Source organism: Balaenoptera ricei, chromosome 5, assembly GCF_028023285.1.
Source record: "Balaenoptera ricei isolate mBalRic1 chromosome 5, mBalRic1.hap2, whole genome shotgun sequence".
Lineage (NCBI taxonomy): Eukaryota > Metazoa > Chordata > Mammalia > Artiodactyla > Balaenopteridae > Balaenoptera > Balaenoptera ricei.
The window spans coordinates 113,265,411-113,280,060 of NC_082643.1; the positions used below are offsets into that span (position 1 = coordinate 113,265,411).

The 14,650-nt window shown below is 42.1% G+C and overlaps 1 protein-coding gene and 1 long non-coding RNA gene across 4 annotated transcripts in view; one reads left to right on the forward strand and one right to left on the reverse strand.

Moving 5' to 3' along the window:
* The window catches only part of LOC132366082 (uncharacterized), a 41,542-nt gene extending 27,496 nt beyond the window's left edge, over window positions 1–14,046 (forward strand). The window contains exons 3-6 of one of the 2 annotated variants that reach the window (XR_009503356.1): window positions 11,904–11,981; window positions 12,359–12,392; window positions 13,060–13,123; window positions 13,360–14,046. This is a non-coding gene — a long non-coding RNA (uncharacterized LOC132366082). The remainder of the gene's footprint in view (window positions 1–11,903; window positions 11,982–12,358; window positions 12,393–13,059; window positions 13,124–13,359) is intronic. The other variant, XR_009503355.1, reaches the window with a different exon arrangement.
* Window positions 9,397–14,650, reverse strand: part of ELOVL6 (ELOVL fatty acid elongase 6) — a 143,361-nt gene continuing 138,107 nt past the window's right edge. For both annotated transcript variants that reach the window (XM_059923429.1, XM_059923430.1), the window contains exon 5: window positions 9,397–13,744. In XM_059923429.1, the coding sequence (XP_059779412.1) occupies window positions 13,320–13,744 (425 nt within the window). In that variant the 3' untranslated portion in view covers window positions 9,397–13,319. The remainder of the gene's footprint in view (window positions 13,745–14,650) is intronic.

A 14,650-nucleotide genomic window follows, 5' to 3' on the forward strand; every position in this document is an offset into this window, starting at 1 on the left:
ATTTGTTGTAGTGCTGGTTTGGTGGTGCTGAATTCTCTTAGCTTTTGCTTGTCTGTAAAGCTTTTGATTTCTCCATCGAATCTCAATGAGATCCTTGCTGGGTAGAGTAATCTTGGTTGTAGGTTCTTCCCTTTCATCACTTTAAGTATATCATGCCACTCCCTTCTGGACTGTAGAGTTTCTGCTGAGAAATCAGCTGTTAACCTTATGGGAGTTCCCTTTTATGTTATTTGTCATTTTTCCCTTGCTGCTTTCAGTAATTTTTCTTTGTCTTTAATTTTTGCCAATTTGATTACTATGTGTCTTGGCATGTTTCTCTTCGGGTTTATCCTGTATGGGACTCACTGCACTTCCTGCACCTGGGTGGCTATTTCCTTTCCCATGTTACGGAAGTTTTCGACTATAATCTCTTCAAATATTTTCTCAGGTCCTTTCTCTCTCTCTTCTCCTTCTGGGTCCCCTATCATGCGAATGTTGTTGCATTTAATGTTGTCCCAGAGGTCTCTTAGGCTGTCTTCATTTCTTTTCATTCTTCTTTAGTCTGTTCCACAGCAGTGAATTCCACCATTCTGTCTTCCAGGTCACTTATCCGTTCTGCCTCAGTTATTCTGCTATTGATTCCTTCTAGCGTAGTTTTCATTTCAGTTATTGTATTGTTCATCTCTGTTTGTTTGTTCTTTAATTCTTCTAGGTCTTTGTTAAACATTTCTTGCATCTTCTCGATCTTTGCCTCCATTCTTTTTCCGAGATCCTGGATCATCTTCACTATCATTATTCTGAATTCTTTTTCTGGAAGGTTGCCTATTTCCACTTCATTTAGTTGTTTTTCTGCGTTTTTTTCTTTTTCCTTCATCTGATACATAGCCCTCTGCTTTTTCATCTTGTGTATCTTTCTGTGCGTGTGGTTTTTGTTCCACAGGCTGCAGGATTGTAGTTCTTCTTGCTTCTGCTGTCTGCCCTCTGGTGGATGAGGCTATCTAAGAGGCTTGATGGGAGGCTCTAGTGGTGGTTAGAGCTGACTGTTGCTCTGGTGGGCAGAGCTCAGTAAAACTTTAATCCACTTGACTGTTGATAGGTGGGGCTGGGTTCCCTCCCTGAAGGAGGGTTGTTTGGCCTGAGGCAACCCAACAGTGGAGCCTACCTGGGCTCTTTGGTGGGGCTAATGACAGACTCTGGGAGGGCTCACGCCAAGGAGTACTTCCCAGAACTTCTGCTGCCAGTGGCCTTGTCCCCATGGTGAAACAGAGCCACCCCCTGCCTCTGCAGGAGACCCTCCAACACCAGCAGGTAGGTCTGGTTCAGTCTCCCCTGGGGTCACTGCTCCTTCCCCTGGGTCCCGATGCACACACTACTTTGTGTGTGCCCTCCAAGAGTGGAGTCTCTGTTTCCCTCAGTCCTGTCGAAGTCCTGCAATCAATTCCCACTAGGCTTCAAAGTCTGATTCTCTAGGAATTCCTACCCCCGTTGCCAGACCCCCAGGTTGGGAAGCCTGACGTGGGCCTCAGAACCTTCACTCCAGTGGGTGGACTTCTGTGGTATAAGTGTTCGCCAGTCTGTGAGTCACCCACCCAGCAGTTATGGGATTTGATTTTACTGTGATTGCGCCCCTCCTACCGTCTCACTGTGGCTTCTCCTTTGTCTTTGGATGTGGGGTATCTTTCTTGGTGAGTTCCAGTGTCTTCCTGTCGATGGTTGTCCAGCAGCTAGTTGTGATTCTGGTGTTCTCACACTAGCGAGTGAGAGCACGTCCTTCTACTCCGCCGTCTTGGTTCCTCGCCTCATTACCTCCTTTTTGAACTCTGTCTATTAGACTGAATCGGTCTGTTTCATTGTTTGTTCCTTCAGGGGAATTCTCTTGGTCTTTTAACTGGGAGTGGTTCCTCTGCTTCTTCATTTTACTCGTATTTCTCTTACTCTGTGAGTTTAGGAGAAATAATTATCTTCTGTAGTCTTGGAAGACTATATATGCGAGCATCCCTGCATAACTTGTGTGGGTTTAGTTCTTTTGGCGAGAAGCCTGCTTTTAGTTTGGATGCTTGCTGCCTCTTTCCTCAGTGTGTGCTGGCTGTTATCCCCTTGATAGGGAGTGTGCAGGTGTGGTGGCCTGCACGTGCTCCCGGGGCCTGTGCTGGGTGGGGTCAGCAATTGGTGCCTGCTCGTGGGTCATTCAGTGGTTGTGGCAGCAGCCTGTGCACGCTCCTCAGGTGGTGAGGGCAGCAACTGGTGCCTGCTCAGGAGTCTCTCAAAGGCAGTGGCCTGTGCCTACCTCTGGAACCCAGGATGGCAGCAGCGACTCATGTGCACCCCTGGAGCTCCTGTAGGCAGTGTCCTGTTCCCTGAGAGCATGCGCAGGGGGAAGGAAGGTCCTATGGTGGGCCCACCCCTCTCCTTGCATGCGCTCCAACAGTGGCACCTTGCCTCTCTGGCGGGCCCAGGTTTCTTCCACAGACACACTCCAGCCCCTTCAGGCTGTCTCTGTGCAGCCATCCCTGGTCCTCCCCCTCCAGGTCTGACTCCTGAAGCCTAAACTTCAGCACCCAGCCCTTGCCCACACTGGCGGACAAGCGTCTCAGGCTGGGAAGCACAGGATGACAGTACCGACCATCTGTGCAGGTCACTCTGTTTTGCCTTTCTCAAACTGTTTGCTGTGTTCTCCTCCAACGCTCCAAAGCTCCCTCTCCATCCAGGCTGATCTCCCTGCCAGTGAGGGTACATTCCAGGTTGCAGGAACCTTTTCTCCTTTACAGCTCCCTCCCTGGGACACAGGTCCTGTCCTGATTCCTTTCTCTCCTTTTTCTTTTGTCCTACCTGGTTATGTGGAGGTTTTCTTGCCCTTTTGGAAGTCTGAGGTCTTCTGCCTGTGTTCAGTAGATGTTCTGTGTGAATCGTTCCACATGTAGATGTATTTCTGAGAGGAGGTGAGCTCTACATCCTACTCTTCTGCCATCTTGATCGCTCTCTTCCCTTCCAGTTTGGATACCTTTTATTTCTTTTTCTTCTTTGATTGCTGAGGCTAGGACTTCCAATACTATGTTGAATAGAAGTGGTGAGAGTGGGCATCCTTGTCTTGTTCCAGATTTTAGTTAGAAGGCTTTTAGCTTTTCACTGTTGAGTATTATGTTGGATGTGGGTTTGTCATAAATAGCTTTTGTTATGTCGAGATGTTCCCTCTATACCCACTTTAGTAAGAGTTTTTAATCATGAATGGATGTTGAATTTTAAGGAGTGATTTTTTTTTAAGCCAAAAAATTTTAGTTAATAAATGTGGAAAAAATAACAAAATTATAAAGTCTCAATTTTTTTTATCCCCCAATGGAACAGATGATTCGGGCACTGTTATCAAAATGGATGCCAAAATGATTAGGTGAAAGTTTAGAGGGAACTGGATATTTGAAAGATGTCAAAGTACTAGCCCATAGTATAAGGGGTAAAGTGGACATTATCAAGGGTGGATTGCCATTTGAGCCCCTTGTCAATCTCAGCCTCCCTAAAAGTGGGACACACAGGCATTGCATGCCTCCTTTGAGAAGCAATATGACATACACAGTACCACCTAAAATATACTTGCCAAAAAATAGCTTGAATCTAATCAAACTTTAAGATCTGACTTCTCACTGATAGGCAATACAAGGGACAGATGAATAAGTTAAATGATACCACAGCTAACAATCAGAAAAATCTAACAATTTCCTAGGACCATTGACCCTGGTTCTTTAATAAATCAATCAGCATGAAAAAAAAAAAAAGCAAGGAGGTGCTCTCTGAACAAAGACATTTTGGGCAGGCAGGGAAATTTTTAAAAAGGCTGGGATATTAGGTGGTAATAGGAAATTATTACTAATTTTACTAAGTATCACAATATCAATGCTGTGGTTATGTAAGAGTAATGCCTTTTTTTAAAAAGCAATGCTTCTTGAAATATTTAAGAATGAAATGTCATAACACCCAGGATTTGCTTTAAAACAAATATGGTAGATATGGCAGAATGTTAATAAATGTTAAAAATCTAGGTGCTGAGAATATGGGAGCTCATTATATTATTCTATTTTATATATGTTTAAAAGTTCTCATAATAAAAAGTTAAATGGGTGGTTAGGCTCAATAAAATTCCTTATGAATTAAGCTCTAAGGAGCAGTTCAAAATACAGAAAAAAACTGAAAATTCTTTTAAAAAATACACATATATATGTAAATGTGGGACATTTTGATAAGAACTAAAATAGCTTTTCAGATGTAATAAGGGTTTTTCTTGATAAACAACTTTTATGTAACAAAAAGAAAAATGACGATGTAAACAGGCTCTAACATCATATTTTTTTCATCCTTTCAACAATCATTTAGCCCTCTCCCAGGCCGTGGAGTTGCCAGGGAGAACAGGAGAACTTGATTCTTTGTCCTATAAAGCTTGTAATCTGTTGAAGACAGATTTTTCAACAGTCCACAAATAACTGATTATTTATTTACCGTGGTGATAAGCCACACGAGGTAGAAAAGCACAGGGCTATGAGAACTCAACACGAGTGTCCTAACCTCTACTTTCCAGGCAGACGAAACGGGCACATGGGAAGGCCACGAGCCAGGCATAAACAGAGCAAACCTAAGAAATTATTGTGACTTTCTGCAGTTTGCCTGTTTAGTTCAAAAGCTGATTTTCACTAGAAAAGAAAGCACTTGTTTTAAGTATGTTTGCATTTCATTATTCATTTATGTGCGGCAGGCTGCCTGGGCTGAATTTAAGTGTGTCTCAGAGATGTCTGGACCTGCGGTGGGGACAGATAATGGGGCTTCAGAAGGAGAGCTGGGGCACTTCTAGAAAAGCAACTCCACCTGTGTCCTCTGCTAAGCTCAGCTATATCAGGGCAAGTCTGGGGAGCAGATGTGGTGGTCACAGGAGTCCATTTATAGTGGGGCTGAGGACCTTCCAGGGGCAATACTTATCCAAGTAAAAGGAGAAATGAGGTCCAATGAGCTCAACCTGGGGGCAAGCTTTGCCCCATGCAGGAGAGGAAATGGACATTCTGATGCAGTGTGATGGCCATTTCTCCAGTCCATCCCTTGGTTCCTGGATGCAAGTCTGGCTCCTAAGTAGAGAAGGGGGCCGATTTTCTCACACAGCACATCTAACCAAGGGAAAGAGGCATTCTTGCCCCACTGCAAAGCAGAGGGCACCCTACCTCTCTGAGGGGTGGTGGATGCCTGCTGAGAACTGCTAAACCTGGCCAGGCCTAGAGATTTCAAGGCCCAGTGGAGAGATGAAATAGCAGCTGGGCCGGGTATGGATGGAAGGGAGGTGGGGTGGGAGTGACCACATAACAGAAATGCCTGATAGAGGCTGTGAGACACCCCTTGGCAATTTCCAGAATTAGATGCAAGGGACTTAGCAGGAAGTCAGAGGTCCTGCATCAGTGGGAGCTACAAACCAGCAAACAATTTGCCTCTACAGGCTGGTGGGTCCGGGGGAAATTCGGGTTTCGTGGAAATGAACAAATGAGTTGGCATGGCGCCTAAGTCAATTTGGAAGCTCAGTAGGTTTATTTATGTTGTATTGATTTGATTATTCTAAAACGAAGTTAAAATCAGAACTGCTTCTAATTAGGAGACAAAGTGCTCGTTTTGCAAAAATGATCTGGTATTTTATAGTAACTCACGTAGAGCTATGAGCTGGGCAGGATGCAGGAATAGCTAACACTGTTTGCCTTCTCTTTGTAGAGAGATATTGGCTGCCTTCAGAAACTCCCACTTGAGTTTTCATAAATAAAACATAGCAGAGAAACACCCAGTTTTTCCCTCTAGTATGAAAGGAATTAGTGTAGTCGATAGAAAAGGAAGCTGTGTATGAAACCCCAGACTGTAACACAGGGTTTTCGCCCTGGGGGGCTGAACATACCAAAGATTGCAGAATCCTGTGAGATCTCAGGTGAGATCGCAGCCGGTGTGTCAGGAGGGGGCTGCCCACATGTTTAACCCTTAGGCTGCAAAGTTGTTTTCCGAGAGCGTGTGTATGTTATCTTTTCTGTATAAATATGTATTCTATCACGCATATATAAATAAGGTGGACTACCAGTGGTTACGTCTTTCAACTAGTCTATAGATGAAAAGGAATGAAAAGCAGAAGAAAATGTAAAAGGTTACAGGGTAAGATGGGATGGTGAGTTTGATCTGATCTGATCCAGAGCTTCTTGCCTTGCCTAGAGTCCTTTATGGTGACACGAGTTTGCAGGCATCACGGGCTGAGGCGGAGAGCAGGTGCGAGATTCTGTACATGTGTGAGCGTCCAGTTTTGGGGGGAGGGGGTTGGGTCCCTCTGTGCAGCCCACCCCTCCCTCAACAATGGAAGTCCCTATGGTCACCACTGCTTCTCAGCAGGGCCTCCCCATTTAGTCTCAGGACAGGTGTTTGGCAATAACTGAGACCTTGCCCCAGACCTACCAGTGCTGGAGATTCATCAGCTACAGACCAACCAGTGGGGAGCCCTTTTCGTTATTTAAACTGTGCTGACCATTGATTTAGGACACTCACTATGGCTCCAATTAATTTCATTCATTTTGAAACAACAGCCAAGAGTGGTCATGTTGCTGAGATATTGTATTCTGATCCCATTCTTATTTTTTCATTCCTAGGAAGCCTGCTATAACATATTTCGTGGTCTTGAAGTGACATAAGTACAGCATTTTTGCTGGCTAGACAGTGATATAAAATGCTTGTATGTTTTAATGCATGCTGTATTCATTTCTGAAGCTTGCATTATATGAGACTGTGTTCCTATCAGAAGCTACCTGATGGCGCAGTTGTTTGTATTGGGTTCTGAGACTCCTGTCAAAAAGAGAAGCACCCCTAAGGTTTGCTTCTGCTTTTCCTTTTTTTTTGGTGAAGTTAATAAAAATAACTTTCTGTGCAGTATGGGTCTCCGTCTCCCCTACCCACCCATTTTGCCCTGAGTTAAGAACATACATTACATGGTTTACAAATAAAATAGAAAGTTCTGTCTTAATTTATTCTGAGATGATGTGAAAAGAGAGAGGCATGTTCATAGTAATTTAGCTGTGGAGAACCTTCACAAATAACAGGTTCTTAGTTTTAAATATAAATGCTGTCGGGACATTGCTGTTGTGCACACTGTAGAGAAAACTATAAAGAATGCCCACGAGCCATTTAACCTAAAACATATACAATAGAACATACAAAAACACTAGAAGAAGGCCACATTTTAGGAGCAGGGAGTAGATGGCTGCATTCCCCTTGCTAGTAGCCGGCAGGTGTGTGACGTACTGGGCCCTCCTAGGAGGCAGGTGCTGTGCTTCCTATTTTCCCCATCACACATTTTGTCCTGAAACACTTTGTCCAGTGACACGGCAAAGTGCTTCCTAGTTCAGTGCTGAGCATCGGAATTTCATTCATTTATACTCCTTTTCAAAAAATGTGAATGGCTACAGTGAAATTGGATTTAAGGAGATTATGTTCACATCTCGTTCCTTCTACTTCTGTGACATTTGATCTAATGAACAAATTTTCCTCAGCTGTAAAATGGGGATCCAACTTAGACTGTCTGCCCCATGAGGGCTGCTGTGATGCGCCCTCAGGTCTGGAGAACATGTGAAGTGTTACACCCACGAAACACCGTGGGCGCACTAGACACCTGTGGGGTTTTGATCAGTAGTATCCGGGGACCACATCATTCCTGGGCTATGCTCGAGAACTGAGGAGTTTTAGGGACTCACCTGTGTTTCGTGAACACATTGGAGTCAAGTGTGGGATGGCCTTTGTGAGATTTTTGAGTAGCCCTTAGTGTCCTGGATGCCCCCTTTGAATTGCCCAGAACAAGAGAGAAAAGAAACCAGAAACATAGTTTAGTTTTCATCAAAAGTTATGATTTTATTTTTAATTTTAATATACCAGAAAAAAAATATTTCTTTTAATGTCGTGAAATAAGCATTTGAAAATAACAATTCCAGCATTGCTGTGATTTGCTCTGTGAGGCTTCTATGGGTGGGCTTTTATCTGAACAGAGGCGCTGGGGCCTCCAAGAGGCTGAATCTTCTAGTGGTTTTCAAGGTTGCAGCAAGCAACCTCCTGCCCGAACACGCCAAGAGAGCAAACCTGTCTGAATCGCACAGGCTTGGGCAGCATTATGGGGCTACTTCTGGAGAATTCTAGATTCTGCCCACTGGGGAAAAAAGTCCCCAGTGCCGCCAAGCATTGGGAAAATTACAGCGTTTCAACATGAGTCAGGACCTTGCAATCCTGGCTTAAATGTGTTGCAAATATGGCTTGACCCTGATTTATGGGACCAGTTTCTTTAATTTAACCAGTTGCTTTAGGAGATGTTTACTACAATGTAGTTTTGGGTTTGGATTTCTGGTGAAGTGTGTCTGATGTCAAGACTTTTGCCTGCTCAACATAAAATCAAAATGCCATTCTTAAGATCTCCCTAATCCCCCTCAACCCTGCCATGGGTGTGTTCCCACTCTCTATCTCTTTAGTGCTAGAATAACTTTTGTTTCACTTACTTACTTACTTACTTACTTACTTACTTACTTACTTACTTACTTACTTACTTATTTATTTATGGCTGTATTGCGTCTTTGTTGCTGCAGGCGGGCTTTCTATAGTTGCGGTGAGCGGGGTCTACTCTTCGTTGTGGTGTGCGGGCTTCTCATTGCAGTGGCTTCTCTTGTTGTGGAGCGCAGGCTCTAGGTGCACAGGCTCAGTAGTTGTGTCGCACGGGCTTAGTTGCTCCGCGGCATGTGGGATCTTCCCGGACCAGGGTTTGAACCCGTGTTCCCTGCATTGGCAGGCGGATTCTTAACCACTGTGCTACCAGGGAAGTCCCCAATATTTTTAAAGTGTAATTCAGGAGGAAGGGAAATCTGGGGCTTATTTTTCCCCCTTCTGCTAGCCCTGAATTTTCAGAGTGTCTGAGGATAAAGCAGGTAACTTGGTGATTCAACAGGCTTGTGAATATTCTCTGATGCTCTGCACAGGTGTACCTAACTGGTCTCTTTAGCTATAGGTTCTGCCATATGACTCGAGGATGTTTATAACTGGCGTGTTACAACTGGCATTCAAGAAAATACTATAACTGAACTGATGTTTGTTTTGCTTAAATATTGCGTACCAGCGTACAGAGGCCTTTGGTTCATTGGAAGACTGGGATCTAACACTTCATACTGATTGTCAGCACAAAGTAGAGTACCATTGCTTTATCAGCTCTCACTTTAATGAGTACGCACCACAGGCCAAACCCTGTGGTGCATTCTTAGCAAAATCTCTTTTGGATGGTGATGGGTCTGAGACACAAAGAATAGGGTCTTGTATACAAATAGAAAAGGGACAGAAGAACAAGTTAAGCTACAGGAGACAATGACTCACAGCACGAAAATAGGCTCTACTACCATCCCAAATCGATAGCAAAATATTTATTATCGAAAACAAAAAGATTGAACCACTAGACTTTCATCGTAAAACTCTCACACAATTGTACTTTTCAGGATGGAAACATTTTGGGGAAATAAGTGTCTATGAGACAGACATGGACCATGCACACACAACTCAAAGCACTCCTGAACTTGGGGAGGCGCTCTATTTGAACTTCTCTACTCTCCTAGTAGCCCTCTTGTGTCAGCACATGGCCAATCCAACAACTGTGTTAAAGATTCATTCATTAACCAAACTGGAAAAAAAACCCACAACCCTCAGAATGTGCTGGAGCTGACTTAGTTGTGTCTGAGGAGAGGCTGTTCTCTCATAATAAAGATAGCAACCTGAGCTTGTCTCTCCCAGGTAACCCAGCAGTCTGGGAACCAGGCCAGAATTCTGGAACTTTCTACGCCAGTGTAGTTGACTCCAGGCGCTTTGTTATTCTTATGTGACAGGTTTTATCTTATGATAAAGATAACCATGTCTGATTAAAAAAAAAAAAATTCTGTGGGTCTCCTAGAAGTGTTGTTCCATTCAGTTCTACAGAAACCCCACTCAGTAAAGTTTTAGACTCAGAGCTACATTAGTAGAGAGAAGTGACAGGGATGTAATCAATTTTTTCTTTCCCCTTCAGCAACATATGCAGCTGTATTGTCCCTGCCCCCTCATTTTTATAGTGGAGTAGAGTATGGTTAGAAGGATGGGAGTAAATTACCTGGAATAATCACCTCAGTACATGGTTTTAACTTGGTACATTGGCCTGATATTGAGTATGAATATAGTAGTGGCTCTTTTTTCATGAGCAAAACTAGAAGGTGCAGATAAAACCTCTTGCTCTATGAATAGAGCATTTCTCACTAGAAAGTTTTTCACTGCAAACTCATAGACTTGGGTTGATGCTCAGACCTTGTGTATCAAATTGCATGTACTTACTTATGTATGAAGATTTGGTTTAAAAAAAAAAATTTTTTTTTTTTAAATCCAGGAATGTTTTCACCAAACTGCAATTGGAATGCAGTGGAAAATCTTCAATAGAAAGATAATCTATTGCAGCATAGTGGGGCAGCTATCAAAACTTGCCTGCCCAAGTTTTTCTGGAATGTTAACTGACAGCAGGATTATCTATGTGGCAGTCAGTTCTCAGGCTTCAGATTTGCCATGGGCTAGTGGTCCAGCCTCGTATCTTGATAGATATAATTAAGCAGTTAAGCTGAGATGTTAAAAACATTATACTGAACCTGTAATACCAGAATTTAGATTTTTTTTTACAGGTGTGTTTTCTTTTTCCCTCCCATGATAATCATCGGAAATGCCTTTAGATATATTTACCTAATTTTAAAACTATTTATTAGACATTCAATCTGTAAACAAAAATTCTAAATTATCTCACAAGTGAACACAACTATGAACCTGTATCAAGATCAAAGTGCTTTGGAAGCATCATTTAGGGTCTATTTAAGGTCTATGCTCATTTCCTTATTCTAACCTGCATTAAATGATCACTGATAAATCAATGGATTAAATAATTAAATTAAATCAACCAGAGTTGAGTTTAACTGAAGGGCCAGTTAGAGCTTAAGTCAACTGTTATTTGGCCTTTTCCTCATTTTAATTATTCTGCTTTTTTTCTGTTATAAAAAAAAAAAGCTTATTGCACAGTATCATGTATTTTCAAAGCTCAAAATAACATTATTTGCATCTTAGGTCCTGCTATAACTAATAGATCCTTATCTTTTCAGCTTATGTCAGTTTTTGCCCTAAAAATAATACATTCCTCCATCAATTCATCTATGAACCAACGTCAAGACATCATAGACTGTTCACAATAATTTAACACAGGTGTAACAGCTTCTCTCCCCTGCATACCCCACCCCCGCCTTCCACCCCATCAGTCATGACTTGGTTTGCACGGATTCTTTGTTCATGGTTCAGACCATTCACACAGAATGGAATAAAACTTTATTCTTTTCAATTCCACACATAAACGAGATGCTGAGAAAGCCCTTGTCATCTCTGACAGAGAAGCAGAGCAGCTCTGTTTCATGAATGACAGCACAATTAAAGCTAAAATAATATAAAAATAATTTGAAAAATCCCTTTTCTGTACACTCTCAAATAAAGCAAGAAAGATAAACAACAGCTTTTTTTTCTGCTAGCCAGAAAATGTGTTTCTATTCATTTGGGCTTTGAAGTTCGGTGGACCCCTCATCTGTGTGCCTATACGTGTGGTTATGCATGTCTAATCTATGTAGTGTAGTGGCCCCTAATTTTTTCATCTAGTTTGTCTAATCATTAAGCTACTTAGCCAATGAGAATACTATTATATCACATTGAACAACTTGACATAATTGCTTCTTTGAAATACTAGGAATGTTTACACATTTATTTGGCTTGAAAAGGACTGAAATATTACAGATATTATATTATCTAGCTTTTTTTTTTTTTTAAGAATATGGCTCTTAATAAATTGATTTTCTGAGTTCCAGAGCAAAAGTCCCTTTTAAAAAAATTTCTGAAGCTGACTTGAAGCAGGAAGAATGTCTTCTGATTTGGCCAAAAATATGGTGAGTATTTTATATCATTTAAAATTTGAAGAATAAGTCTATAAGGGGCCCTTTGTTGTCAACTGTTCCAGCCAAACTTGCCATGAAGTGTGTTTGTCAAAGTATCTCCACTCGACCAGCAGAGGGCACTTTAAACACCTCTGCATTGCCTTTGGGAGCAAATGCAGATGATGCAGAAACACAGTGTTTACCCAAGATCAAGAAGAGCCCTGCAGGTTGTTTGAAATTCACAAAAATATAGAAAATATGGACTGTACCACAGGGTTTCATTTGAAAGTTATGAATATGTGTGAAGTCACCGAGGGAGGGGTATACTTATTGTCTATTATATTGATCTTCGGCTCACTCCTTTCCCACTGTCTTTTTCTCTTTCCCAGCTCAAGAACGGTACAGTGCTGCACCTTTTTACAGGTAGTAGAGAGTCGATTTTTCAAATCATTTGATTGAGTTGTATCTTTTTTATTCTGTATTTACTCCTCTGTTTGAAAGCCTGAGGCAACAGAACAAAGGATAATGCTTCCTACCTCATTTAGGGGTAGAAATTAAACTATCAGAAATGCTCTGAGATGGGGCTGCCCTTTTAGGAAGTGGGCTGCATTATTTCCTTCCTCCCAGGAAAAACCCTGGAAAAATATTGTGCCCCATTTGGTTTTGGCAAACTCACTCACTAGACTGAGGCTGTGTGATGAAGGGAAACAAGCCTTTCTCTTAGTTGAAATATAGTTGTTTATATCCATTTTCTCAGGAGGTGATTAAGACATCTTTTCTCATGGGGGCTACAACTGCCAACCTTTCTTAAAAAGGCTTTCATTTTTGCAAAAGCATTATTGTTCTAGATATACACCCTGTGTCTCTTCCATTTTTATCTTTTCTGTTGGCTCCAGTTTACTGTCAAAAAAGATTAGAAAGGATTGTGTGTATGGGTTTGCACAGTTTTTTAAGTAAACTTCTTTGATCCTTAGAGAAATATAACACTTAGTAAATACATTTTTTTTTCATATACTGTTAATAGCTTTTGTTTGCCTTCTCTTTCTCTCTCTCTCTGCCTCTGGCCCACTTTTGTTCTCATTTGTCCTAGAGTTGACAGATAAAGAGGGAATGGGGTCTTCCAGCAGCAGTCCTTTGAGATGAAGGTGTACTCAGTGAGTCCTCACCCAAAAAGGATCATAAACTTACTGGGTTAATTCAACCTAATTATCCCTAAGCTGCTTTGGGTTGTGTATTTTCTCATGTCTTGTTTTGTTTTAGCTGCACCATATGTGATTCCTTGTGCCATTTTCTTTTGTCTATTATTTTTCTTGATGACCCTGAGCTATGGCTTCCTCCTCAGTTCCGACACTAGTCAGCCTTCATTGTTTTCCTCATCTTGCCAATGTAGGCCTCAAAGAAGAAGTGGCAGAAGAGCACAAGATAGCTGAGGTACATGAGTGAGGACCAGAAGATGTTCTGAAAGTGAGAGTGACACTGGTCATGCTGCATCCAGTGGAAGACCAGGTAGTTAACGACACAGCCCATCAGCATCTGAGTGATCTGGGACAAGGTGATGAACATGGCAAACTTCCGGGAGACTCGGAAACCCGCTGCTCGCAAGGCATAGTAAGAGTACATCACGGAGTGCACGCCATAGTTCATAGTCATGAACCAACCACCCCCGGCAACCATGTCCTTGTAGGAGTACCAGGAGTACAGGAGCACAGTGATGTGGTGGTACCAGTGCAGGAAGATCAGCTTCTGCTTCCTCAGAATGATGAATATTGTATCTCCTGAAAGACAAAGAAAAAAATGGACATGAGCCCCTTGACCATAAAATAATCATAATCTATATCTCTGCAAGAAGGTAGATGTCTTGAACTGGTACTTCAGAATGAGATGGACTGGGTTAGAATCCTGACTGATATTTACTAGCTCAGTGACCCTGGGCAAGTTATTTATCCTCACTATATTCCCATTTCGTCATCTGTAAAATGGGGATGATAATAGCTTGAAATTATCTGAGGGTTAAATAGGATACTCAACATGCCCTCTTGGCACATGGTAAGCACTCAATAAATGTTACTTTCAGAAAGGTGTTTTGCACAAAATCATATTAATTTGGAAGGGACACTAGTAACCATGTTGTCCATTTCCAACTCAGCCATGCATTTTAGGAAATATCACCTGGAAGAGTCAAGTGATATTTATTAATCAATCAAGAGAAACAAATTAGAATTCAAGTGCCCAGCAAAATGTTCTTAGGCCTCTCTGGAGTAGTAAAGACACTTTTCTTTGGTACATGACAAAGGTACTCTTTAAAAACATATCTTTGTAAGCTCCCAATAAAATGTGAAGCCTTGACATGTGGAAGTTAGTTAGAGAAGTAAAATTTAAACAAAAGGCTATTCTGGGATGAGAGACAAGATGGCGGAGAGGAAGGACTTGAGCTCACCTCCTCTCACAAAAACACCAAAATCACAACTAACTGCTGAACAACCATCGACAAAAAAGACTTGAACCTACCAAAAAAGATATTCTTCACCCAAAGACAAAGAAGAAGCCACAATGAGACGGTAGGAGGCGTGCTTCTGCGATATAATTTAATCCCACAACCGCTGGGTGGGCGACCCACAGACTGCAAAAGTATATTGCAGAGGTTCTCCCACAGGAGTGAGAGTTCTGAGCCCCACATCAGG